This window comes from Heterocephalus glaber, unplaced genomic scaffold (assembly GCF_053883595.1).
Source record: "Heterocephalus glaber isolate CG9 unplaced genomic scaffold, H.glaber_assembly_v1.0 deba00000678, whole genome shotgun sequence".
In the NCBI taxonomy this organism is placed as follows: Eukaryota; Metazoa; Chordata; class Mammalia; order Rodentia; family Bathyergidae; genus Heterocephalus; species Heterocephalus glaber.
The window spans coordinates 385,289-410,534 of NW_028258157.1; the positions used below are offsets into that span (position 1 = coordinate 385,289).

At 38.4% G+C, this 25,246-nt stretch overlaps 1 protein-coding gene across 8 annotated transcripts in view; it reads right to left on the reverse strand.

Moving 5' to 3' along the window:
• Positions 1-489: 489 nt before the first annotated feature.
• Positions 490-25,246, reverse strand: part of Cacna2d1 (calcium voltage-gated channel auxiliary subunit alpha2delta 1) — a 428,021-nt gene continuing 403,264 nt past the window's right edge. For 5 of the 8 annotated variants that reach the window (XM_013070350.3, XM_013070351.3, XM_004839765.3 and 2 more), the window contains 14 exons: positions 23,318-23,405; positions 22,146-22,208; positions 21,490-21,593; positions 20,779-20,865; positions 19,496-19,563; positions 18,901-18,939; positions 17,382-17,453; positions 16,146-16,298; positions 16,016-16,068; positions 15,613-15,668; positions 15,099-15,228; positions 13,001-13,110; positions 12,547-12,629; positions 490-4,556 (listed from right to left, as the gene is read on the reverse strand). In XM_013070350.3, coding sequence (XP_012925804.1) covers positions 4,440-4,556; positions 12,547-12,629; positions 13,001-13,110; positions 15,099-15,228; positions 15,613-15,668; positions 16,016-16,068; positions 16,146-16,298; positions 17,382-17,453; positions 18,901-18,939; positions 19,496-19,563; positions 20,779-20,865; positions 21,490-21,593; positions 22,146-22,208; positions 23,318-23,405 — 1,223 coding nt within the window. In that variant the 3' untranslated portion in view covers positions 490-4,439. Of the gene's footprint in view, positions 4,557-10,722; positions 10,802-12,171; positions 12,327-12,546; positions 12,630-13,000; positions 13,111-15,098; positions 15,229-15,612; positions 15,669-16,015; positions 16,069-16,145; positions 16,299-17,381; positions 17,454-18,900; positions 18,940-19,495; positions 19,564-20,778; positions 20,866-21,489; positions 21,594-22,145; positions 22,209-23,317; positions 23,406-25,246 lie in introns of those variants that run through there. The other 3 variants (XM_087206740.1, XM_087206741.1, XM_021253995.2) reach the window with 3 other exon arrangements.

A 25,246-nucleotide genomic window follows, 5' to 3' on the forward strand; every position in this document is an offset into this window, starting at 1 on the left:
GCCAGCTGGAAAGCTGGTATATACCTCGAAGAGAACCTCGCTCTGCCTCTCAGAGCTCCTTTACACACTTCTTCACTGTCTCAGCTGTTGTTTGCTATGAAATTCTTAGGAGCAATATTTAAATGTTAGGTGTACACATGATGAACACTTTTCATATACTCTTTCACTTGTTTCTTTCAAACTATTTTCCCAAGGAATTTAAAGGAAAACGGGAACTGTTTTTGCCTAAGAAGACTTTTCATGTTAGAAGTTCCAAGTCAGATTTAACAAGTTCCTAAATACCTTCATGGGCAAGGCATGGTTACATACAGAAGTTGCAAATGGCTTTGTTTGTGAGTTGAGTTTTGTAACTGTATAAACACCAAGTTGATTTCCACAATTCAGAACTATCTCCACTGGAAAGCTTGCTTTCTTACAATGGATTTATGACTGAGTCCTCTATCTCTTTCAACTGGATCTTAATATAAGCAAATAATTCAAATGATATGGTGACTGTAAATGATAAACTTTTATTCTGAATATACTGTTTTTGCACAAGATTTAACACAACATTTTCTGGGATTATAAATATTTTTATAACAGTATTATACAAATTTTTACAAAATGTTTTTAACAGGCTAGTTAACTTCCACAAAAATGTCAAGAGAACATAATGGGGGGGGTCTATTTTTCACAAAAGCCACTTGGCCTTTTTCAGGGATGCACATTGAGCATTTCATTGAAAGAATCCCTAAAAGCATGATCCAACAATCACACAACACAACAGAAAGGACAGCTTCTCCAAGCTTCTCAACTGGCATCTATCCAAGACAGTGGCCCATTACTCAGCAGAATTTCTCTGAGATAATTGCTTTGATGTGAACTAGAAATAAGGTAGGTGAAGCAATTGGTAAGGGCTTGTCTAAATCTTCCAAATTCTGTAAATTGTCAACACTCGATACTTTTGTTTGGTGATATGCTCTTTACAGAAATGTATATTGAATATGAACAATATTAACATTCTGCTATGAGAAACAATACAAGGTCCAGATAATAATGAAATATTGAAATTTGGGGCAAGTGAAAAAGTCACAAAATCCATTTTCTCTCGCCAGGTTAGACTCTACATCTTTCGACATTTTAATGTCAACTAACATGATTGATGGAATTGCTTGAGAGTTTTAAATTAAGACATAGAATTTAAACTTTGATGAAGACAAGACAAAGATTTAAAGGAGATGTAAAGTTACGAGAGAGAGCATCAAATAAGCAAGTAACACTTGGATTGCAAAGGTCACTTAAAAGGGGTACTGCCTATTTGAACCCCGTAAGGCCAGTTTTAAAGTTAATAAAAGGAATATTGTATAGGAAACTTACAAATGGCAGCAACACTGTTTTGCTCTGTTTGTTGTCCAAGTTAATCAATAACTCCTCAAGCATTAGAAACATGAAAAAAGATTGTACTAAAATCGTATAAGCCCAGGACCTAAAAATCTCTTCAATCAAACTTGCTAACTATGTCATGTTAAAAACCTTTTACAAAGTGGACCACGATTGGCGTCTGGCAGTAATGCTGGTTGTTCACGTGAGGAGAAGAGAAAGAAATGATGAATGCAAACCTCCATCCTGTGGCTGAGGACAAAGCCAAGACTCATTGTGACGCAGCTGCAGTGACACACTACGTTCAGCTGCGTGAGCACAGCACAAACTAAATATGTAATAAAAGGTTCAAAAGCCTTTTCATGGATCTATTATACTGCTCAGTCTTTGAAAATCAATTTTGGGGGTGGGTGGGTACCGGGGATCGAACTCGGGTCCTTGCGCTTGCGCAGCAGGCAGCAAAACCACTGAGCTAAAGCCCCGGCCCTGAAAATCAATATTAATATCAGACTTTGAGATTTCTATCAACAGAATTCATAGAAAAACAGTACATTTAATGTAGCAACTTGGTGGAATGAGTGCTATTGTCTTTTGAAAAAGAGTACGCCAAACCCAGGATGACTAGTATTGATTCTGGAAACAATTTTTAGTCCAAGAGCAAGTTCTTACCCAATTTTCTACCCTGTAAGTGGCTGTTATGATACAGAACTGTAATCAAACGGAGCCCTGCCGAGGTACGCTGAGGTTAAATGCGATTAACACAACAATAATGCAGCTGATGAAAACATACTATATAAGTGACATGGGCCAGGAAAATATATTTAATGGACTTTAAACGCAATCTTAAGGTAGTTTGTTGTATGCTGGAAGCAACTGTTTGTTTTAATGTGCGTCACTTATTTACATAAACTAACAATTTATATTTTTGATATCCCCTTCCCAACACTTTCATGATTTAAAATTCTGCAAAAGTTAACAGTAAGATTTAAATATCTAATTAACAAACAACGTGATTTAAACATATTATAACTTGTTTTTAAATCACTTTGGTGTTTTCTAAAACATCAATACAAGTTATGAGTAGACTAGAAAATTACAATGCATTAGAAATGGTAACTGATGTCAACTCTTAGAACAATAGTTGGCAAAGTGATTCCACTTCTCCCTTCCCCCATTTTAAATTAAAAAAATCTTATTAAGGAAGTGTTCACACATGGTACTTGGGATACAGTGGTGGTACGAGGGGATTATAAACATATGCAAAACTAAAAACAAAAAAAAAATGTATCTTCAACATTGCTAAAGAATTGGCTATGATTTTGATATGTAGAAGATATGAAAGCATGCTGGGTAATGTAAATAACTTTGATGTTAAAATTATATATAAGAAATTTCCCAGCATATGCACACACCAAAATTTGGCATGTTTGAATAAAGAAAAATGCATTTTATCATAAATATATCTGCATACTTTCAGCCTTCGGTAAAATTATGCACTTTTCCTAGAGTTACCCATTCATTGTTTTCGCCCTTTCTTCAAACACTGTTTTTTCCTGGAAATAATGTTTAAAAGCATAAATAATATTTTGATACCATATTAATCTATAATGAAATATCTGATTTACTACACTAACCATTTTCACTAATGAGGCTGTATAAAAACAAATGTCATTATTCACAATCAAGTGTTCATGTGCATTTGTAGAGATTCAAGGTTTCCTATTTGTTCAGATTGTTACAAAACCCTCATCAAATGTCATGGGATTTTGGCCAAATGATCACAGCATCGAAAATGGAGGAAAAAAGTAGAGCCGGGATCGTCCACCCTCCTGTGAAATGAACAAACAGGGAACCTAGGGTGTAGCTTCACTGAGAACATATATGTACTTTTCAAAAAATAAATGTGTTAAATCTGATTTATGTACTTAAAATATCTGTACATGGGTTTTCAGGCAGAAGCACGAATCTGTATAAAATCCATTAATTCTCATTTTGCCATTACCTAACCCTCTCATTCCGCATTTACATTGCACAGTATATTCAGAGTAGTTTAATGACATTTCTAAAGATAACTTAAGTGCATTTAACTGCAAGTTTCATATTCTTACATGACAATAATGTCACTTGGGTAACTTTTCAATAGACTACACTCTACAATAAGAGAAAAACAAACCAAAAAGTTAAAATAGCAGCAGGAGCATCATGCAAAATACCCTTGGTGACCCAAGTTCATTTATCACGAGAAAAACACTTTCCCTCCCCCCAACAAGCTTCTCTTAGAGCTTTTTTAAATACCTGGCTAGCACTGCATAACCGTACTGTGAACCAAAAGAAGGAACATTACATCAGAGCTTTATAGGGCTTACATTTATGAGAAAATATGTCACGTATTCAAATTTCACCCTCAAGCATCTTTAGTTTAATAATTTCTTAGCTATTATTTTCAAACTATCAATTCACTACCCCATTTAATTGGTCATCAATTGTGTTTTATTTCTGGCAGAGAAGTCATTCTGCATAAGGCATTTTATTCCCGGCAAAAGTTTTGTAGAAAATTAGCCATTATTCATATTTCAGCAGCTCAGAGCACTGTGAATTCCCTTTCCTTCTTTCTCCATTCCTCTACAGTCAGGGAACTACTCAAAGCAGGATTTAACGTTTAACAGAAGAATAAATGAAGGCAAAAATAACTATCCCTTTCCCCCACTTACAGATTTTCTTGGTAAATCTGCAGCAAGTTGAAATTTTAGGCCAAAATCAAGACGTCCCCTATGACAAACAGTCGTGTGGGGAGCCCTCTGACACATGCTCACCAGCAATGCAACAACTCCTGTTACCCAGCGGAGCACACAGAGTCTCTGCTTGGATGTTCTATACCATGGTGCAGCGTTCACATGAGGCTGAGGGTAGACCCCCGACATGCAGCCACTGGGGGCCCCAGGTTCTGTGTCTCAGAGATGCCATGGGACAGGCGCAGCTCGTGTTTGGCTGACTCCACGCGTGTCCCTACTTTAATGTCATCTCAGACTCCTGTTTTGGCAGGGTCTGGAGTTTAATTCCGTGGTTTTGGTTTCAGAAGGTCACAATAGGTAGTGTCTGCTGCCAGATACAAGCCAGAGGAGTAGAAACTGGAGTCCGAGAACAGACCACAGGGAGGATCTTAATCCAGAAACACCACCACAGTCGGAATAATCCTCCTGTTAGAAAGGAAAGGAAATGGGGAAATCTTGAAAAATATTTAGTAAGATACCTTCCAGAGTAAGCTTTCTTTAGTCCACTTTTGAACTCACCTTATAAAAGTGCTTTAACTGCAATCCAAATAAATAACACTTAGGTTTATTGCTTAGCATTTTGGGTAAAGCAATTTACCTAATGGCACCTGAAAAATGCTGTACATTTTAAGTTGTAAATGTTGATGATTAGAAAGGGTATACTTTAATAATAAATGCTGATTTGAGCAATGTACCAATTTTTAAATAAAAAAGCACTGTCATGACATCACAAATACACTACATTTGAAAATCCAAGAAATAAAATTTAAGAGTTCCATAACTCCAAAGTATTAAGGTTTTAACAACTGTGCACCACAAGAAAAATATATTTAATAAGTAAAACTCCTTTTCCCACATTTCTTACATTCAATTTTTCAGTTGAACATGCACTGCGTATGTAGCACCTTCAGCAAGAATTTTTTTTAAAAATGAAAAAATATATATTTGAAGAAATAACAAGAAAGGACAGCCTGAAATCATATCCGAAATACAAAATTAAGCTGGAAAGAGAGGTCTGTCTTACACGGGGACACAGAATGGCACAGCTACCTGGGCTCCCCTCAGTCTGAGTCCCAACGGCTTCCTGCTAATGCCGAGGTATTATTTATCTTCTGCCCCTAGGATGCATGTCTGCAGCACATTCACATCCTTTAACTCCTTTAGTGTAGTGAATTTCATTTTTAAATCTTCACGTCTAATCATTCTTATAAACAACTGTTAAAAATTCACTAATCAAAGGTTCAACTTCTAAAAATCAAAATAGTGATTATACAAATGAACGATACACAAAGCTGTTCTTTCTTTCTTTCTCTCTTTTGAGAATTATTCTACAATGACTTTCAACTCTCAAAGAATAAGAGCTTTTGCTTTTGGTTGTCAGAGTTCAATACTGTGCCTACCACTTAATAAATAAAGAACATTAGGTTCTGGAACTGCGTTTGAAGAGTGTATACTTCTTTTGTATTTGTGTAGAGAAGGCCAAGAATAAAGAATCTATAAAAGAATATTTTAATTTTCAAACACTATCCCCCAAATCTAGACAGAATCACAAAATAACCAATTCTTGGTCTTCATGTATCTGACTTTCAGGAGCACTCTGAAGTATACATTTTTCTTTCTTAAAATATTCCCTCTGCACTCTTCCAGTTTTCCGTGGCTCCTGCTGAGGGCTACTCTTTTACTTTTTTGCTCCTGGGTTTGATCTCTCCCTGTTTCAGTTGCTGCTTCTCTTTTTTTTCATTAACTTTATCGGTACATTTTAGGTACACAATACAGTTACATTCATCACTGGGATTTTGCACCTGTGCATGATGTATCATCTTGGTTCTTATTTTTTCTCCTTCCCCTGCCCTCCCTTCACCCCCTCCACCCTTCCCTATTTACAAAGACTTTGTTTCCTTTTTTTCTTTTCTTGTATTTTTCTTTTCCCTTCTTTCCTTTCCCCCACCCCTCCCACTTCCCCTGCTCCTTTAGACCTTTTCTTCCCATTTCAGAATATCAACATTCAGACACTATCTCTAGGCGATTCGCTCTGGTCCAACGGCTGTAGCTGTCCTCACCCTTTTCTGCCTTCGGCCCTGAATTCTCCCCCCGCCTCCACAGGAACATCTCTCCTCTCATGCGTTCTGGAGATCCTGACTCACCGGGCCCATAGGCGGCCCTTCTCAGGGTAGCAAAGGGCACTTCGAGAGTGGAGCAGCAGCCCCACACTCCAGCTCACGAGATTCCTCCTTTTCCCCAAAGACCCCATCAGCTCGGCCTCTATTTCTACTCCACACTACAGCCAAGCCCACTACCTCCCAGACTCCCAGGTCCCACGCCCGGCACTCTCCTGCCTCAGCTTCTGCACAAGCCGTCGCTTTGCTCAGGGCTTCTGCTCTGTCCTGCCCTTTCCTACCCACCCCCTACCCCCAGCAGTCTTCTTAAAACCACACAGCACATCTTCCACATTTTTGTCTGAAAATTCTCATCATTCTCAAAACAAATCTCAATTCCTTGCGAAAGTCACAGTGTTCCATGGTCGACAGCCTCGCTGCAACTCCAGCCCTCGCCGCCGATGCTGCCTCAGAAGTACCATCTTTCTCTGCAACAGCTCAAGGTGTTTACTACCTCAGGGCCTTTGCACTCGGCTCTTCTCTTTCTCCAGGTACTTTTCCCTCCAGATACAGTAACGTGCAACCTGGTTAAAAACAGGCACCAGTTGGGGCCGGGGATTTAGCTCAGTGGTTTTGCCGCCTGCTGCGCAAGTGCAAGGACCCGAGTTCAATCTCTGGTACCAAAAACAAAACAAAACAAAAAACAGGCACCAGTTACCTTTGCACTTCAGGTGTGTGTTTGTGCTTCTCACATGAAGAGGAGTAATAGAATACATACGAGGTATGCTGTGTTTGACAAATGAATAGTAGAGAGTAAAGCAGCTAATGCACTAGTTAGAAATGTCACAGACATAAAATACGAATTCACGTCCTAATCATCACTTAACCAGCAGTACTACACAGTTCTGGCTAAGTACGTATCAATTTGATGGAATAAAAGTTATCATTCGGCTACAACTCATTTATGTATAAATGATTCATTTTATCAAGGAAATCCCTGTAACGTAATACATATCATTGTACTGTAGACTGCATTATGGAAGGCAAATATTCTCTCTGGCTCTTCACTGTTTTTCTTTTTATACATGTTGCTCTTTTTTTCCATTTTCCCTGTGTGCCATTTCAGTCTGGGAAGGGGTAGTTCGAGCTCTTGTTTCTGACTGGAAATTCTGCCCCACAGCATCCTGGTCATGTTTTTTCGTGTGTTCTGCATGGCATCGACACAGTGAGGGGTGAGATTATGCTGTGAATGAGCTGCTGTATTTTAAAGCACTTCAGCCAAAGTGCAGTCGATGGAAGGAACCTCAGCATTTTCCATCCTGGAGAGACTGAGACTCCACTGACTCCTCGATTGGACAAAGCAGTCGGATTCTTAAAGATTACAGCATCAGAAAATAACAGCTTTGACGGTAAAGCTCAGGCTGGCCTCGAACTCATAGTGATTCTCCCGCCTCAGACTTTCAAGCATGTGCCACCACACCCTGCTTTGTATTTTGAATATGACAGGCTGATTTTACTGGACTTCCTCATGCGAGCCTCTCTCTCAAAAGATCATAAAAAAGATATCACCTAAGAATCCTTCCATTTCCTTCTCCAGAACTCATTAAAAGAAAGAAGAATCTTAACTGATTTTTGCCCCAACATTCACTTCATAGAACTGTGCATACTCTTGGCAAAAATCTCCATTGTTGGTGGACTGTACACTGACACAACCACTATGGAAATCAGTGTGGAGACTCCCGCAAGACTGAAAGTGGAAATACCATTTGACCCAGCTATTCTTCTAAGTATCTTGCCAAAAGAGTTAGAGACATCATACCACAGTGATGCATGCATACCCATGTTTATAGAAGCACAATTCACAATAGCTAAATCTTGAAAACAGTCTGTATGACCATCAACACATGAATGGATAAAAAATGTGGTATTTGTACACAATGGAGTACTACTCTGCCATAAAGAAGGATAAACTTGAGTCACATGTAGGAAAACAGATGTACCTTGAGAGCATAATGTTAAGTGAAGTAACTCAGACAAACTTATATATCACATGGTTTCTCTTGTATGAAAAATTATATATATTTGTATATATGTGAGAAAGAAAATAAGTATTATAATCCAGTGTAGACAATGTATCTAAAAGTGTGCCATGACTTAGTACAATTGTCTTATATGTTTTATATGTTCTTTGGCCTATTAATCTGGCTTGCAATTTGTGTATATGATAATTTTATAAGGTCTTGTAAGATAAACAAATGAATCTGATACTGAAAAAATAAAACAGGAATCCCCCACAGGGAGTGTAATCTTTACATCCTGCAAACATGGACTAACAAAAGTCAAAGAAATAAAATCTCCATTTACTATTGTTAAATAAGTACTGCTAAACTCTTCTCTGCCTTTCTTTCCCCAACTAGTATCTGGGACAACTAACTGCACAAAAAACACTATCCTTGTTAAATTGACATAGAAATCCTTGTTGAATTTACTAAAATAAATTTAGAACTAAATTTTCCAAAATAAAATACTGTAGTCATTTGGCTAAGGAGTTTCTGTCCTTTCTTCTCTGGATTATAGCTGTTGTTTAAGTTCTCAAAAGGCCGGTCACTGGTGAAAACCTCCACTAGTTAACAGCTGACTTTGGAACTTAGATACGTCAGCACTGAAGCCATCCGGTAGTTTCCAAGTGAATCTATAATCGAAACTGTGAGGGAATACTTGCTGCACAACAATGCTTCCAGTGGAAATCAGCCCTAATGCCACCTTCAGCCTCCACATAGCACTGGCCTGACTCAGCCCAGGAGCTAGGTAATTTGTTTAACTCTTCAAGTACAGCAGGATTAATGCGCATACACATAGGAACCTATTTCTGAATATTCATTTCTGTGGTCCCAATAACATGATTTGTATGAATCAGGTTTGCATAGAACAATACTTTCTTTTTCCTTTTTTTTTTTTTTTTTTTCCGGTACTGGGGATTGAACTCAGGACTTGTGCTTGGCAGGCAGGTGCTGCGCCCCACAATACACATTCTCAATAGACAGATGATTGGCTTGCTTTGCTTTCTGCTTTAATTAATGAACAATTGCAGCTCTTCGGTGTGCCCTTCTTTGCTTTTCTTTTCCACCTGTGTCTTCATGAACCCTGTGTCACAAACAGCCTCACCTGGACTCGGGTGCATTTCACGTCACGTCGGGAACATTTCCACTGCAGCTTTTTTTATTTTTACATTTTCTGAATGGAATATTCTCAGTAAGCAGTAATAGCTGAGAAAATGCTGTACTTATGCATTTTATATCTAATTCATAAATAGATATGTTACCTAAAATTCTGTTAGAGAAAAGTATACATTACAATCAAAGACAAAGACATGATGAATGTTATACTGTTCCTCATCTGTAGAATATAGTCATTGAACACCAAGATGGTCCAGTTTTCCCTTTTCTGTTAGGGCCACAAATAGGGACACTGATAGACACACAGCAGCACTGCACTCTTCCTATTCAAACGGTTGATTAACTGCCTACTTCTTGAAGGCACCTGTATATCAATTTTGGGAATATGTATATATGGACAGCAACCCAGCCCTTTTATTTCATCATCAAACCTAGCTAGGTACCTTTACCTGGGGTCTTTTGCCTCGGAAGTCTTTATCCCAGCCCTACTTTGGTTACTTTCTGCTTTGGTTACTCTGCCCCTCGCCCACTTTCCTGTGCTCTGTCTCTGCCCAGTAACGGCCACACCCCATCTAGTTGTCTCCTAATCAGTGGTACCTGGGCACCATGGAAGAAGGAACACAACGTGAGCTGCTCTAGTCACATGTGTGTGATGCTTTCAGAGTATCAGAAATGAAACTGCAGGACAATAGATGGAGCACAAATGAGGCCCCCAGGCATCTACTTAGCAGTATTGCTTATATAATTCAGAAATTTCTCAAAACATTAAAACATAATGACAATTTGACATCAAATAAAATAATTTTAGAAATTAGAGAGGCTATATTACAATATTTCAAGAACACCAATATTTTTAGAATAAAATCCTCAAAGGCTGTTTAAACTAAATTTATTTAAAAGAAAAACCGGAATGATCGAAGTCCTCATACAATGCTTGATAAAACTGAAATGGTCCATTAAATTTGTTAGCATTTTAAAAAATAAACTGATAGAACCAGCTCTAATAATTGTTAGGTATTTCTCTTTAGCAAACATAAGATGTCACCAAGCCTGTATAAAATTTGACCCACATTAACTTAATTTGTACCAAAAAACCGTGTAAGAAAACTGACATTTAAATAAATATAGGAATCTAATTTGTTCTGCTTGGTATGAGAAACTTATGCACCATTTGAAATCACCACTTTAAAAAGAATATTAGTACTGAAATTCTAATCAGTGTCTCATGGCATTTATTACTGTGGACTTAGGAATATGAATCATTTTCTAACATTTCAAGGCAAAAACAAAACGAAAGCAAAATGAGAGAAAGTGACTGACCATCCACACCACATGACAACTTGCAGTAAAATGAAGGTGGGAGCTGACGTCATGGACTCCTCGTGCATAGAAGTCCGTCCTATTAACAACGGGCAAAGTAGCCGTGCAGGAAAGGAAAGAAAACACAGAAAAGAGGACATCCGAGATGAGATTTCATGCAGTTCGCTGGCAATTAGCAGTCAATGTGCGCCTCCATCCAGAGCAGATGCCGTGACCCTTGCAAATGAGTGTTACCCAAATACTCCCCAGCTAGACAACACTATACATCATTAGCACACCAAGCTACATGGCAAGAGCTATACTTTCACACACAACCCCGTTTACAGGAACCAGAATTGCTGAAAATTCATCTTAGTCAAATTGCTGTAATGTTTTGGTGAAAAGATACAGACTCCTAGGAAGAGGATGAGAATGTGGGTTTGGTGATTTTGTATCTTTCGATTTGCCTGGGTGAATTCATCTGCCCTTGTATTGTCAGAAGTCGGTGAGCAGCCACTGGGCGTGAAGGCTCCCTAGTGAGGGACAGCACCCGTGGGCCCACAAACTCTTTTGGGAACCAGAATAACAGGGTCCTCAAATATGGATCGTGTGAGTCTTACTAGGTAGCACTGAAAGAAGAGATAATCTTAGTTCCGACTTTGAATCACTTTTAAGGGAAATGGTCAATTCTCCTCACAGAGACAAGCTGGATATACTGGCCATCAAGTCTTGGAGTTTACTTCTTCTTTGTTCCATTTTTGTTTTTTTGGGTTTTTTTGGTACCGGGGATCAAACTCAGGACCTTGTGCTTGCTAGATGGGCAGCAGAGCCACTGAGTTAAATCCCCGGCCCTCTTTGTTCCATTTTAAAATTTATATTATCTAGTTGTTTGATAGATATCTGGGAAAATGCTTAATCTTTTGTGGTTGTAACTCTAAGTACTTTTAAAAACACAAGTTAATCAACAGATGTTCTGATGTATTTTTAGACTAACAAATGTATGAGATGTCAAGTTTCTGTTTTTAAGCTCATTGTCCAAGCCACCTAATGTAGAACACCTTGAAAAATCAGAACGGGGGAATATTCTATTTCAAATCAGTAAAAATGGACAGAGATTTTTGTGGCATTTATTTTTGAGAATAAATTTTGTAATTAAAATAATTTTGAAAGCATAAACTTGACTATATATACAAGTCAGAAAAATGATAATTGGGAAAGAGACGATTTATAGGAAAAATAGTGATCATCTTTAAATAATATATATTAAATGCTCTTTGTAATTTATAAAATTAACCTTGCAAAATTGAATAGCCTAACTTCAAATAGTTAGAAAATATATAATTAAAGAAAATAATATCAGAAACCAAATAAAGGAAATTAGAAATATAAAATAATAGGAAAATGGCAACATAACAGGTATTTAACATACTTAATGAAGACAAACACAAACTAATAGGAATATTTTCATAAAAATAGTATATTTTCAAGTTTTGAATACAAATGCAAGCAGGCAACACATATAAATAATATTTACTATGAGTTATTTTATTAGAAAATCTTTAAAATCAGATTTGTGATCATGTAGTATCAGTAGATTGATGGAGTTGTGTTTGAAAGTACAATTTCTGTGGGGAAGACAGAAGAAGCAACTATTTAAATTTGTGCTAATCATGACAAATTTGGGAATGAAAAAAATCTACCTACCAGCAAGTATATCACATTAATGAGAAAAAACTATGGTCAAGACATTTATGTTTGAGATAAAATTCCAATTTACCGCTTAAGTTCTGGTGGACAACAGCCACTTATTTATGCAATTTTAATCCACTAAACATGTTGTCTTACCATCTCACTGTTGTCAAAGCAGACATCTGGCCCTTTTCGGTATCTGGGTTGCTTAACCATATCGCAAGGATTTGGACCATCAGCTGGAGACTTGTTAAGGAAGAGGAAGTTACATTTCCCCCCAACATGTGATTAAAAGTGATAGAATGAAACCTATTTATTTATCAATTTAAGCAGGAGATACTTATGCCATTACTTTCATACAACACCATCAATTCCAGTGCATGGGGATGTAAAGAGCTGAATTGAATTTTCCTCCTAGGGCTTGAGGGGAAGAAGCAACTTTGACATTCAAAGCCAATGTTTGGCGAAGCATTCATTCTTCCTCCCTGAGGTGATCACAGGACTCTGGTACTAGTGTTTCTCTTTATAAGCAAAAACAAAGTGACCAAGTGACCAACACACTGCTTTATGTTGGCTCTCCATCCTGAACATCTCTGATGTCAAAGGATACACGTCTGCTCCGCCTGGATGAGCAGCCGAGTGTCACAGGGACAGGACCCTTTGCTCTCGACCATTATGAACATTAAGTTGGTGTTCATAAGCTTTTCTACGTGAAAGATTCTGCAAAATTAGTGTTAAAGATCGCGTGAAATGAAAATTATCTTCTGGGAAAGGAATGGAACTATTTCAATGATTCTCACATGACAAAATATGACCTATGAAAACACAAAGCATCACAGCTGTAAGTAGTAAAAAGAATGAGTGTATTTTTAAAAACAAAGATTATTATCTTTGTATTTAATACTACGAACTTATTACCTCCCTCAAATTAATATTAAGGAACAAATGTCATACGTAAGACATTTGTTACAGCAATTGTGTTAACTCTGTAAAATAAGCCCTGTCTAGCTGTTGAAACTCATAGGGAAATGGTCCATTTTACATGCATAAGGAATTGTGGTATTCATCCCTTAAAACATGCCAAAGGAGCCTTATTATAGATAGGAAATTGGGGTAAGAAAAGTGGCTAAGTGTTCTCAAGCAAAGGGCAGAACAGTCGCAATGACGACACCCAGGGAAAGGCGCCCAGAGGCAGATGTGCTTTCTGCTCTTCCCAACATGGCAAACTTTAGGCACAGAGTCTGCTGAGCACTTGGATGTGACAGGCGTGACCAAGACACCACCGTCTGAATGCGGTCAGTCCCGGACTGGACAGCACAGAGAGACAGAATCAAGGGCTTGAAATGCCATCCCCACTTTTAGTCACGTCTACACCTCCTTCTGTCCTTCTCTGTAACCAACGTCAACATGTAAGCGGTGTCACTAAAAGAGTAATTTTACAATTATACAAATTTCAAAGTAGAATTTTATTCAGCCCCCCACTGATTTGGCACACAAACCTAGAACAAATGAGATGAAAATATAACTCAATCAGAAAGCCTGATTCAAAGGATGTCTCCATCATCCCGACCTTTAGCTTCCAACTGAACTTAGTTCTTCAAGTACGCATTGCTCCTCTTGGAGTCAGGCAGGATCCACAAACACGCTGCAGCCCTACAGCTGACATGCCCACCTCCAGCCCATACCAGCTGCTTCTGCTCTGAGCTCACGTTTGAGTCCTCGGCTTTGGCCCTCCTCCTCTGCGGACACAGCAGCTTGCAGAGCATGTCATAAAACACCAGCTGCCGCGTCTACTCACCATTCGTGGTCGGCATGGTCAACGCTTCTTGACAGTTGTTGTAACTGTCACAGCTTCTTTGCAGAATCTCCTAGCAACTCAGCATTTTAGCGCCTTCACCATCTCAGCCTACCTCAGCTCCTCACATTTCCCTCATCTCTGTTAACATTTCTTTTGGAACAACCGGCCTCTGTCTCTAAAAACGAAGTGTCCCAACTCTGCCTCCTGAGGGGGACCTGCTGCCCAGCCTGGCTCCCGAGACATGGATCATCACTTTCCCCTCAAACCTTTCAAAATCCCCATCCTTCCTTTCTCCTTTCTTCCATTACAGCCAATTAAATTTTCCATCTCATCGCAAAACCTTTAAAGATGTTTTATGAACACTGACTGAATAACATTAACCATGACTGTATGAAATTATACTTTCCCAGATTCTTCAGTTTCAAGTCAAAGGTAACATTCAATTCTTCATGTCAGAGAGGACTAGAAATAAAAACAAACCAAAGAACTATCCTTTTGGAAACCAGCTTAACTACCATATGTAAAAGGAAACTATATTTGGCTTAGAATTATTAAATAACGCACACTAATTGTATTAGAATTAACGTAAATATCATTCTCTAAATCAAAAAGTTGCAATATGGATTCTGTTAGATGAAAAATGTATTAAATATATCCAAATTTCTCTATGTTCTGACTACAACCGACAGGCAGTTATGTTGACCATATAATTATAGTTGAGTTACTACTTAGCAAATTTAGAGTTTTAAATGCTATACATTTTTAAGCCTTCCAAGAAACTGGAGATGTCTGATATTTCCAACTGAAACAGTTAGTCCCATCTGTGAACCCAATGATGGTTTCTGCCATCCCCATAAAGATTGTGAACACCGCTGGGACTTGGTGGACGGCAGACCCCGGCACAGAGTACCTGGAGCAGTTCCCGCAGTCCAGGATGCCGCTGAAGGACTTGCTGTCATTGTAGAAGAAGTACTGGGTTTGCTCAGTGATGCAGCTCTGCTTGGACAGGGAGGCTGTGAAGTCCTCCTCCTCCACGTCCACTGTGAGGGTCAAGACACAAGTCAGCAGGCCACCCGGCCTCCTTCCCAACCGGCCAAAACCAACACCAGAAGACATCAGGGCTTGTGTTGTGTGGCACCCTGACAGCCCCCTAAGAGGTGCCCAATGCGTATCAACAGGATATCAAAAGGACAGCTACAAAACAGGGGACAACAGGAATATAAAATTTTTCTAGAATATTAGGAAAGGCCTGATGAAGTCAACCTACAGAAGTGTCAGATGGATGATGCCTCTCTTACATGCCCACATGAGCGCACGCGCGCGCGCAAACACACACACACACATGCTTTTGTTGAGCTAAACTCATGATGGCCAAAGTGAGTTTTCATTGTTATGATGATGACCACACAGGAGCCTTTCCGTACCTGCTTCCAGGAGCCCAGGAAAGGTCAAACTCAGGAGAAACTGCTGGAGAATAGACCTGAATTTTTAAAATGAATAATTGAGAAAAATCTAGAAATTTTCCTCTATGAATTTTTTACTAAAAACTTCAACATTTTATATGTGAACGTACAAATAAACAATATATTTTCCATCCATTTGAAAGTTGCTCACTGAAAATGTAGGAACATTTTTATACACATATTTCCTAAATTAGACCAAACAGTGTAATTTTGCTGTAATCTGCGAAAGAAGGCAGGGGTTTGGGAGACCAAGTTTGGATCATGCACGTGTTCAAAGGCCCAGCCCGCAGTGCTAGTGTGCAGCACTGTACTCTTCCACAGCACCTTTCTTTTCAAGGCCAATCCAGCTGAAATGGCGACTCACCAGGCAGCAGCGGTGGCCCACCAGCCGATCTGCAGCACGTCTGCTATGGAGGGCTGTAAAACACCAGGAGCAAGTCAGTTCCTGTCCACGCTGCCCAGGCCAGGAACTGGCCCACCGAGCCTCCACTCACCACGTGTGCCGAGCGATGTCCGGCTCCTTGCTTCGGGGCTGCACCTGGCTCGCACACTGACTGATAGTCGTAAGATTTGTTAAAAGCATACACTGGTATATTAACCAGGTGTCTCATCAGGCTGGGGTCGATCTCTCCAAAAAATCGTCCAATCTGATGAAGAAAATATGTATTAAAGTTTCAAATGTACACCAGAGATAAATATCTGAACCGGCCCAGTGAAAAGGAATAATCTAAGAAACTGAACTAAAGAACAGAAGCGCTGAAGAGCAAATCCGGCGAGAAACCTGCGTGTGGCAGTGGAAAGGACTGAAATTGCACTCTGGTCTTCAGAGCCTGTCCACAAGCTCCCTTGTCGGGAATGGACACGGCACTAAGCACCCGGGCCCAGGGAAATGCTGCGGGGAGGGGACAGAGGTCAGAGTGAGAGGTCCTCTTTCCAGGGGGAGCAGCCTTGAGTGGACCACAGAGGAGCACAGTAATAACCGCAGTAATAATGTCTGTGCTACAGAAATGACCGTATATCAAACATCTCTGCGTCAGTACATACAGTGAAGCACAAAAGCAAACAAACACAAAGGCAAACACCTTGCGGGGAAGTGACATGTAAGCTAAATGAGCAAGTGGACTGAATAGAGAAACAGAAACAAAAACAAAAACAAAGAAGTTTGAGGGACTGAGGGACGGGAAGAGGCTCGCGTGCAGGTGAGAGTCAGTTCTTCAGCCCCAGCCAGGCCCGGCTGCTACACAGGAAGGCAGGCCAGTGCTCAGAGTCTTTGCTTTTTTCCCTTTATAACTAGAGAAGCGCCAAATGCAGATTCCGAAATGAAATAAATTGGCAGCTAATTCCAGTCTGTTCAGTCCTGGGTGAGCTGCCGATCCGCAGAGGAACTACCACCGCAGCTGCTTCAGCCAGCCTCTACCAAGTGACAAATGGTTAATACGAGACGATTTTCTAAACGTCTGAAAGACTGAAATAAGTTCATGTCATATTAAAATCCTTACTAACGTTTTAATTATAACTATCTAAGAAGTAAAATCAATTAAAAAGCTTGAAGAAAAGCTAGGGTTGGCATGGATTTCTTAATGGTTTACACTATATTAAGCATTTTAGAATTTATTTGTGACAGAAGAAAAACAGTGTACCAACTTCTCTAACGTCTGGAGGCATCTGTCAGGGACATATGACAGGGACACACACGCTGGAGACCTCGCACCCCCATGTCAGCTGCGTACCTGATTCGTATAATCATCATGATTTGCCATCAAAAGAAATCCACCATCATCTAGAATCACACAATCCATTACCTACAACATAAAAACAGCAGTCAGTACATCTTTAGGAAGTGTAACAGCCGGACTGTCATTACTCCATTGTTTGAGAAGATCAAAACAGCAAAACCAGGGGGAATTTAAATCACTATTTTCTCTTGAACACCCATGCCAGAGTCTCTGACTAAATAAATATCAACCGCCAGGGCTGATTGCAAAGCACCAACCCTCTTCTCAGGACAACTCGCCCGGACAAACCCTAAGAACAACTCAAATAATCTTTTTACCAGTTCAAGTCAACCACTTGATCCAGGAAGTTGGACAGACTAAAATATTTGATAATGTATTATTTTAAACATGTAAGGTTTTGACAAGAAAATATTTTAGAAATCATTTCAGATACTGTATTTCATAGATTAAAGAATAAAAGCCAGCAGCATTAAGATTACAAATATCTTATATTTTGTGCTAAAAATGTTTGATTGGACAATTGGAAATTAAAAAGGAGGAAGCAAAACAAAAAAAAAATGCCCATGGCTAAGAAAAAAGAATTCATCCTGCAATAGAGGAAAAAAATCCCACCAAGTTTAAATAAAAATCAATGTAATAATTATTATTGAATAAAATCTGAATTACAACACTGTTTTCAGAGTTGGGAACATAATGAATTATGCTTTCCTAATGTGGAAGCAGATTGCTAAAACTTTTGCTCTAAGAACAGCCACTACATAGTCTATGCACAGTGGACAATTTATAAAAATTTAAATTTGCTGGTTGCCACTTTTGTTCAGATGCAGAAAGAATGGAGAGGACATGAATTCCCGCTTCCACTGGAAACCATCCACCCACACAAAAGATCTGAAGAAAGCAGTGGTCTTCGTCGTTCATTTTCAACTTTGGAATAATTTGTATATTATAATTAGAGCACCTTCAATTTTTGAACAAAGCCTATACACTGTTTTTCAATTTCTCAAACAGAGTTGCAAATAATACAGGACAATGCAAAACCCAGGCCTTGTTAATTCAAACATTATAACAAACTATGTGACTCCAGGATCTACTTGTAAAATTTTTTCCCCATCACCATAAATTGTGTGAAAAAACTCAGAGAAGGTTCAAAGGATGAGAGAAGAAGTCATCGAGAACCAAGAAGATGTTTTGGTTAGAAATTTCTCACCGAGAAATAGAGGTGAAGGTAAATAGGTACAAGAATAATGACTGAGAATGAAGAGAACCTCACCCATACCAACAGGAATTTTTTTGCCTTCCCATACATCTGAATGTTTTTAAAAGACGTATTTAAAGATAAGAATTAAAAGTACAAATATTTAAATTAATATCTACTAATCAGTACATGCTTTCATAGAATTTAGCATTTAATTACAAATTCCTACATCTTTTTTATCAATACTGTAAAGTCTCAACAAGCAAGAGGAATAAAAGAAAATACTGTCACTATATATATTTTAAAGAGTTTTCTTACATCACTGTTTCTTTTGCAGTCACAAATTGGACCAGCACACTGAAAGACAGAAATACAGTTATCTCATTTAAAACATAGATTTGAACTATATTTATTGCTGCCAGGCTTTAAGTAGATACTTTGGAGTAATTTATCTAGTATAAAATAAGATTACATAATGGCCAAATAAAAATAGTAATTTCAAGGGCTGCAGATGTAGCTCAGTGGCAGCACACCTGCCTGGCAAGTGCAAGGACCTGAGTTCGATCCCGTGTACTAGAAAAAAAAGTGACTTTACCTTTAAAATTAGAAAATATCAATCAATTGATATCTAAATTAGCATATCAAATTATAAACTTAAAAAATTTAACTACTGACTAAATAAAACAAAGTTTAAATAAGCAGGCATCAATATGTCTTTTTTTTTTTTTTTCGGTACCGGGGATCAAACTCGGGTCCTTGCGCTTATGCAGCAGGCGGCGAAACCACTGAGCTAAATCCCAGGTGCTTATATTTCAATGTAGTGGCAGTGAAAATTTATTTTGCCACTCTATAGGGAGCTTATGGTTTTGAATTTTGAGAATGTTAAGTATACCATAAAAAAAAAAATTCTTACCGGATCCCTGATTGAGGCTTTGGTGAAATTCTCTATCCAGGAATTCACATCAATTTTAATTCCAACAACTAAAAAATTAATGTTAATTAAAGGCATAGTTAGCTATAATACTTTCTTCACTACATGACAGTCCAGGGCAGGGATGGCGAACCTTTTAGAGCTTTCAGTGATAACAAACAGGTAGCTGTGGCACACGTGCCATAGGTTCGCCACCTCTGGTCTAGGTGATTTACGTAACAGCAAGTAAATGCTGGGTTGAAAATAATGTTTTTCACACAGATATATTTCCTAGGGTCTTCGTTAAGAAATAATGCTACTAGCTCTTAAACTATTACATAAACTCTAATTTATATCCCCCAAACCGTGCGCTCGTGTACTGCTCCTGCAGGCCGAATAGGTAAGCGATGGTGACAGGGTCACCTCAGGGCTGCGGTTAAGCTGAGCTGCGTCTGAGAAGGGCCAGGGGACAGAGGGGGCGCGCAGAGGGGGCGCAGAGGGGGCACGCGAGCTGGAAGCGCAGGGCAGCAGACAGAGCAGTGGGTGAAGCCGCACCCGAGGGCAGGAGGGCAAGCAGGCCCACGCGTGAGTCCCACTGGTGCTGAGCCGTGACGGGCGTGTCCTCGGAAGCGGGGAACCACTCTCCCTTCTCCCGCGGCCCTCCCGGAGCTCTTCACTTTAAACCACACGGGTCACACAGTGGGCAAAGGCACGCTTTTCTCTGGGCCTCAGCACTCATTCCCGCCCACTCCCAAGTCTCACTGATGCGGTCTTCTGTTTCTGTTTGCTTGCTTGATTTATCTTACTAAAAATTCACTTTTCCATATATTTTATTCCACATTTGGATACTTACCTAGTTCTTTTTGATAGACATTCAGAGGTCTAACATATAGCTATACCATAATTTATCTGTTCCCCAGTGATGAAATTTTCATGATTATGTCAAAAATGTATACCCTTGGTCACCTACCTGGGTATATTTGAGAGCACAAGAGAGTTCTAGTGTAGAATGGCTAGATCAACCCAAGATTTACAATTTTGGTATATAATACCAAATTGATGGCCTAAATTTGTGAATAGCATATAAATATAGCTACATCTTTGAAAATTTTTACACTTTGTATAACAGCAATTCCTTAATTTCATAATTACTAACTGTATACTATATTAAAATTTTTCATATCATTGACATTGAGGTTTCCTGGTAAATGCTGACAGTTTGTGATATAAAACCGAGGGCACATTTTACTTCTGGTCATGTTCGTGTGTATAATGTGCATGCTTACCTGCAGGCTTAAGGAATTTTCCTTGGATATATATTTCTACAGCTTTGCTTACCATAATGCCTGACTCATAGGCACCAGGTCCACTTTCTAAAGAAAAAAAAAAAACAGACCAATCTAGATAAGTCATGAAACTGAATTTCTTTTAACAGATACAGGTGGAGAGTGTTTTCCTTAAAAATGCTAGTGTTTGTGATTACATAGAGGTGTGTGATCTCGTTTTTGTTGCTTCTTCCTTACAGCCCAGACTAACAAGAATGCCCATGAATTGGTTTTCTACAGTGTGACATGTGCACAGCAAATCTCCACTGCACTGCATTTGCTATAATGTCAGGGAGGCTGCTGAAGTGAAATGAAAGGATGGCCTTGGAGTTATGAAGCTACCTCTGCCTTTGATGGATATACACCCTTAGACAACACTGAAATTCACTGAACTTTGTTTCCTCGTTTGTGGAGATGGGAATAAAGAATACCTGTGCTCAGAGATGTTGAAGAAGTAAGTTGGAAAGTTTTTTATTTTTGGAGAGCAAGAACCTGGTAAAGTATTTGTAAAGAATCTACTATTTTTATAAATACTACAAAATACAATTAATCAATTCACTCCGCTTAAATTCACTGTAGATTTTTCAACATATTTTCTGGTGTGGGAGAGTAGGTAGTAGAATACATTGTATAAAAAGAATAGAGAAAGCCAAGTTCCAGAGCAACACTTACTATTAAAGTAGGGGGCTGTGAAAACATAGTTATCATTATCCAGGCTCCGCTTGTAGAAGCTGTCCTCATAGGTTTCTGGGTTTTCTTGCCAATTTTCTCCAGCCCTAAGGAGGAAACGGCTCATCATTTGTATTCTTTAAACCACCTGATAGCCTGCTTTTCCCTGTGAGGACTCACTGGGCTTTGCAGAGATGTCTGGATCTCAGAGGTGTGGGAGGGAGGGGGGTAACTGACAGTGCACCTGATGTTGTGCTCACTGCTCAGCAGTGGATCCGCTCAGCACTATGGTAAGAATCCCAAAAACTGACTGGGTTTTACTCTGCTCTTGACTAGACAGAAAATTATGGATGAGTCAGTTGATAAGCTAATTAATATCAATAGGCTTGGTGTCTACTTTGTGCACTGTACAAACTATTCATATACACGTATATATCATCAATGAACTAGCAATGATATCATTGAAAAATCCTATGGTGGAATTTCTCAGCAAAAGTATTTTGTAATATATTTTAATATAACTCTTTAAACAACAACTGCAATTTAATCTAACATTGAACAGCTCCCTCTGAAGAATGGCTTCCTTATACAGTAATGCGCGGCTCCTCAACACAGCTTGTCATAGTGCAGTTATTTTTACAGATGTTATTTGAACTTACTCTTTGGGATAAACTCTGGTAATCCCACCATCAGTCACAACAAACCGTGCTCTCACTCCCTTGCTGAAACAGAAGACGAAAGGAGGAAATTCTGTGTTAAGCTTACTCTGAGATACCGAGCTAGGTCTTGGTGATTCAAAAGGAAAAGGACAAGTTCGGAAAGGAAATCGAAGATGCAAAGCTATGTTTTAACAAATGGACAACTTTGAAGCAAGTGCTGGGGGTGGGGGGTTGCGTACGGAAGGGCTCTCACAGCAAATAATGACTGGGCCGCATCTCGAGGATGGAGTGGGAGCAGACAGGGATGACGGAGAAATAGGCAATTATTTATCACAGGCAGTGTGAAGAGTCTGTATGAGGGGAAGCGAGTTAAGAGTGCCGGTGTTTGGTGTCAGAAAAGCATACGGTAAAGAGGGGATCAGTAGAAGTCAAGTACAAACTTCTTAAGAATGGGCAGCTCATGAATGGTTCTGAGGTTCATGCAAGAGAACTTCATCTTTATGCAGAAAGCAGGGCTGCACCCTGGAAGGGTCTGGCAGGAGCACACTGTAAGGAGAACCACTGAGGCTGTGTGTGAGGACAGGGCAGCACCAGCAGGCTCAAAAATCAGTTGCTGGAACTTCTTAAAGACGGGATTCTAAGGCATTGCTTGTGAAGGAGAAAGGACATTGCTAGGGAACATGCATCATTTAGTTATGAACTGAAAAATGGATTCTTAATGAGAATCATAACAGATTTCTCAGTTTCTTCAGTGGAAGACTGCAAAGTGCAATTAGAAAGCCGACTAAACATTCACTGGAATCCAATGTTCTCACAAACACAGGGAGACACAAACTGGCCTGTTTCATGTGGTTTATTCTCACTGAAGTGTAAATCTGAGTAACAGCAGATTTTATTATGGAAATATACCCCAAACTGAACATGCACGCTGTCAACAATGCCAAAATGATTTTCTTGAGAAATTCTTATTAAATATAAATAACATATCTGTTCTGTATATGAATTAACCATGATGAACCAACCATTATGTACTATAAATATGAACTAGTAAAAATAAAAAGAGAAATAATAAATTTTAAATTTATAAGGCCCATTATCTAAACATTCCCCAAAGAGAAGCTAAACGGAAATGCAGAATGTATATTTTTTTATTAATAAGAACAAATACTTACATGTTTTTCTGCTTACTCCAGTAATTTTGGACAAGTTCATTTGTAAAACCTGCATCCAGCAAGACTCTATTAATCAAATCTGTATTACCTAACAGAAAAAGGATATCTTCAATTATATTCACATAGTTTTTTAATTAGGACAATGATGAACATTTTCATTATTTCATTCATTTTTTTAAAACAATTTAGAATAGATTATGTTTCCATGAATTAAAGAATACATTTTATACTCCTTATGTATTTTCTGTATTGTTCATGTCATTATTGTTTTTTTTTTTTAAGAAAATGGATGGAATTAGCAGTGAAAAAGTGAATTCCAAATGAGAGAAACTGCTCTGTAAACTTTATCAAAAAGATAACCTGATGTGTGTCATGTTAGGAAATAATGAGCAAGTTGTTTTCCTTTTTTTGCTTTTTCTTTGTTCTTTAATGTTCTTTAAGGTTAATATGGTGACTCCAACATAACTTCAATTCTATATACATAAAGATTTTACATACATGTAAATCTTGCACTCAACTGTGCATGTGTGCATGTATGTATGTGGATGTCATAGTACTAATTCTAAACTTGTCATGTAAGACCAAACAAAATGTTCTTTCTATACTGAAAATTATTTTTTTAAATTCTTCCTCATTCTCTGTAGCAAAGTATAAGACAATCATGGAGTAAATCTGACTTTTATGAGAAGCTCAGTACATGTTCTTTTGGCTCTCAGCAGACACAAGGAATAGATCACAGACCAGTGCTGCTCATGACAGGACTTTGGCATCTACTGGGATTGGTAAAGAGCACAGGTTGGGGTACAATTTCTGGAATAACTGAAGAGGGCAAGAGCCCAAGTTCAAAGGTACCGAGGGAAGAGACGAGGTGGACCATGGCTGATTAATAAACTCAAAAATACAATGCCTTTTCCCTCTCTCCTGCCTCCTCTACTCTAGCCCAGGAAGCACTGAAATAGCCTTTAAGACCCTTACCCCATCTCACATTTATGATAAAATTTCATTTATTCAGATGAGGAATATATGGTAGGAATATCCAATTACAATAAGAAGCGGGGTGGGGTGGGCTGGAAACATTGTAAATGATTTTAATTGCTTTACGATTTCCTTCATCTGGGATTAAAGGATCAACTTAATCCCTATTTGAAAGTACTCACTTCATGCTAGGATCTGTCTTCTTTATTGTATTATTTTAGAAATTGCATGACTTTAAAGTATAGCACATTTGGAAAGTAAATGATATATTTTAATAGTCTCCAATCTTTTTATGTAAAAAAAAGGGTGATTCTAATTTGTCATATAAATCAAGTTTGCAAGTAATTTTATGATTTTTCTAACATTTCATTATGTTCTATGTGTCTTGGCATGTCTCCTACAGGGGTTACATACAATATATAAACTACTAGAACTGATCTTTACTGTTTCTTACATACACTTTTTAAATGTTATGAGAACTTTTGACTTTCTCTTTTTGTCATTATTCTACTTTACAATTATAAATGGACAGACAGTCCATTTAAAGATTAAAGGATAACGGGAGGATGTAAGGCAGGTAACCATTATAGGTCAAACATTAAACTTTAGGAAAGAATCTGAATTTCACTAGTGGACTAAGTGTAGGTGTTTTACATAGAAAAATTAAACGTGAATGCACTTTTAAAAAATAAACTATTTAGAGCATAGATTTCAATCACATAAAGTTTTAGAGTTAGTTCTATACACTGTTTGATAACATAAAATAACTTTAAGAAAAAAGCTAACTTTATGGTATGTGTTCTTTTCTACAATTAATTATTTATAAATTCTCAATCTATGCATGATTATGTTATCATCACAAACACTTCCCACTGGGTTATAGGAGGGACAGATATGAAGAAAGAGACTAAAGAATAGACAACAACAGTAAGAATTGTACTGAAAGCATTTGTT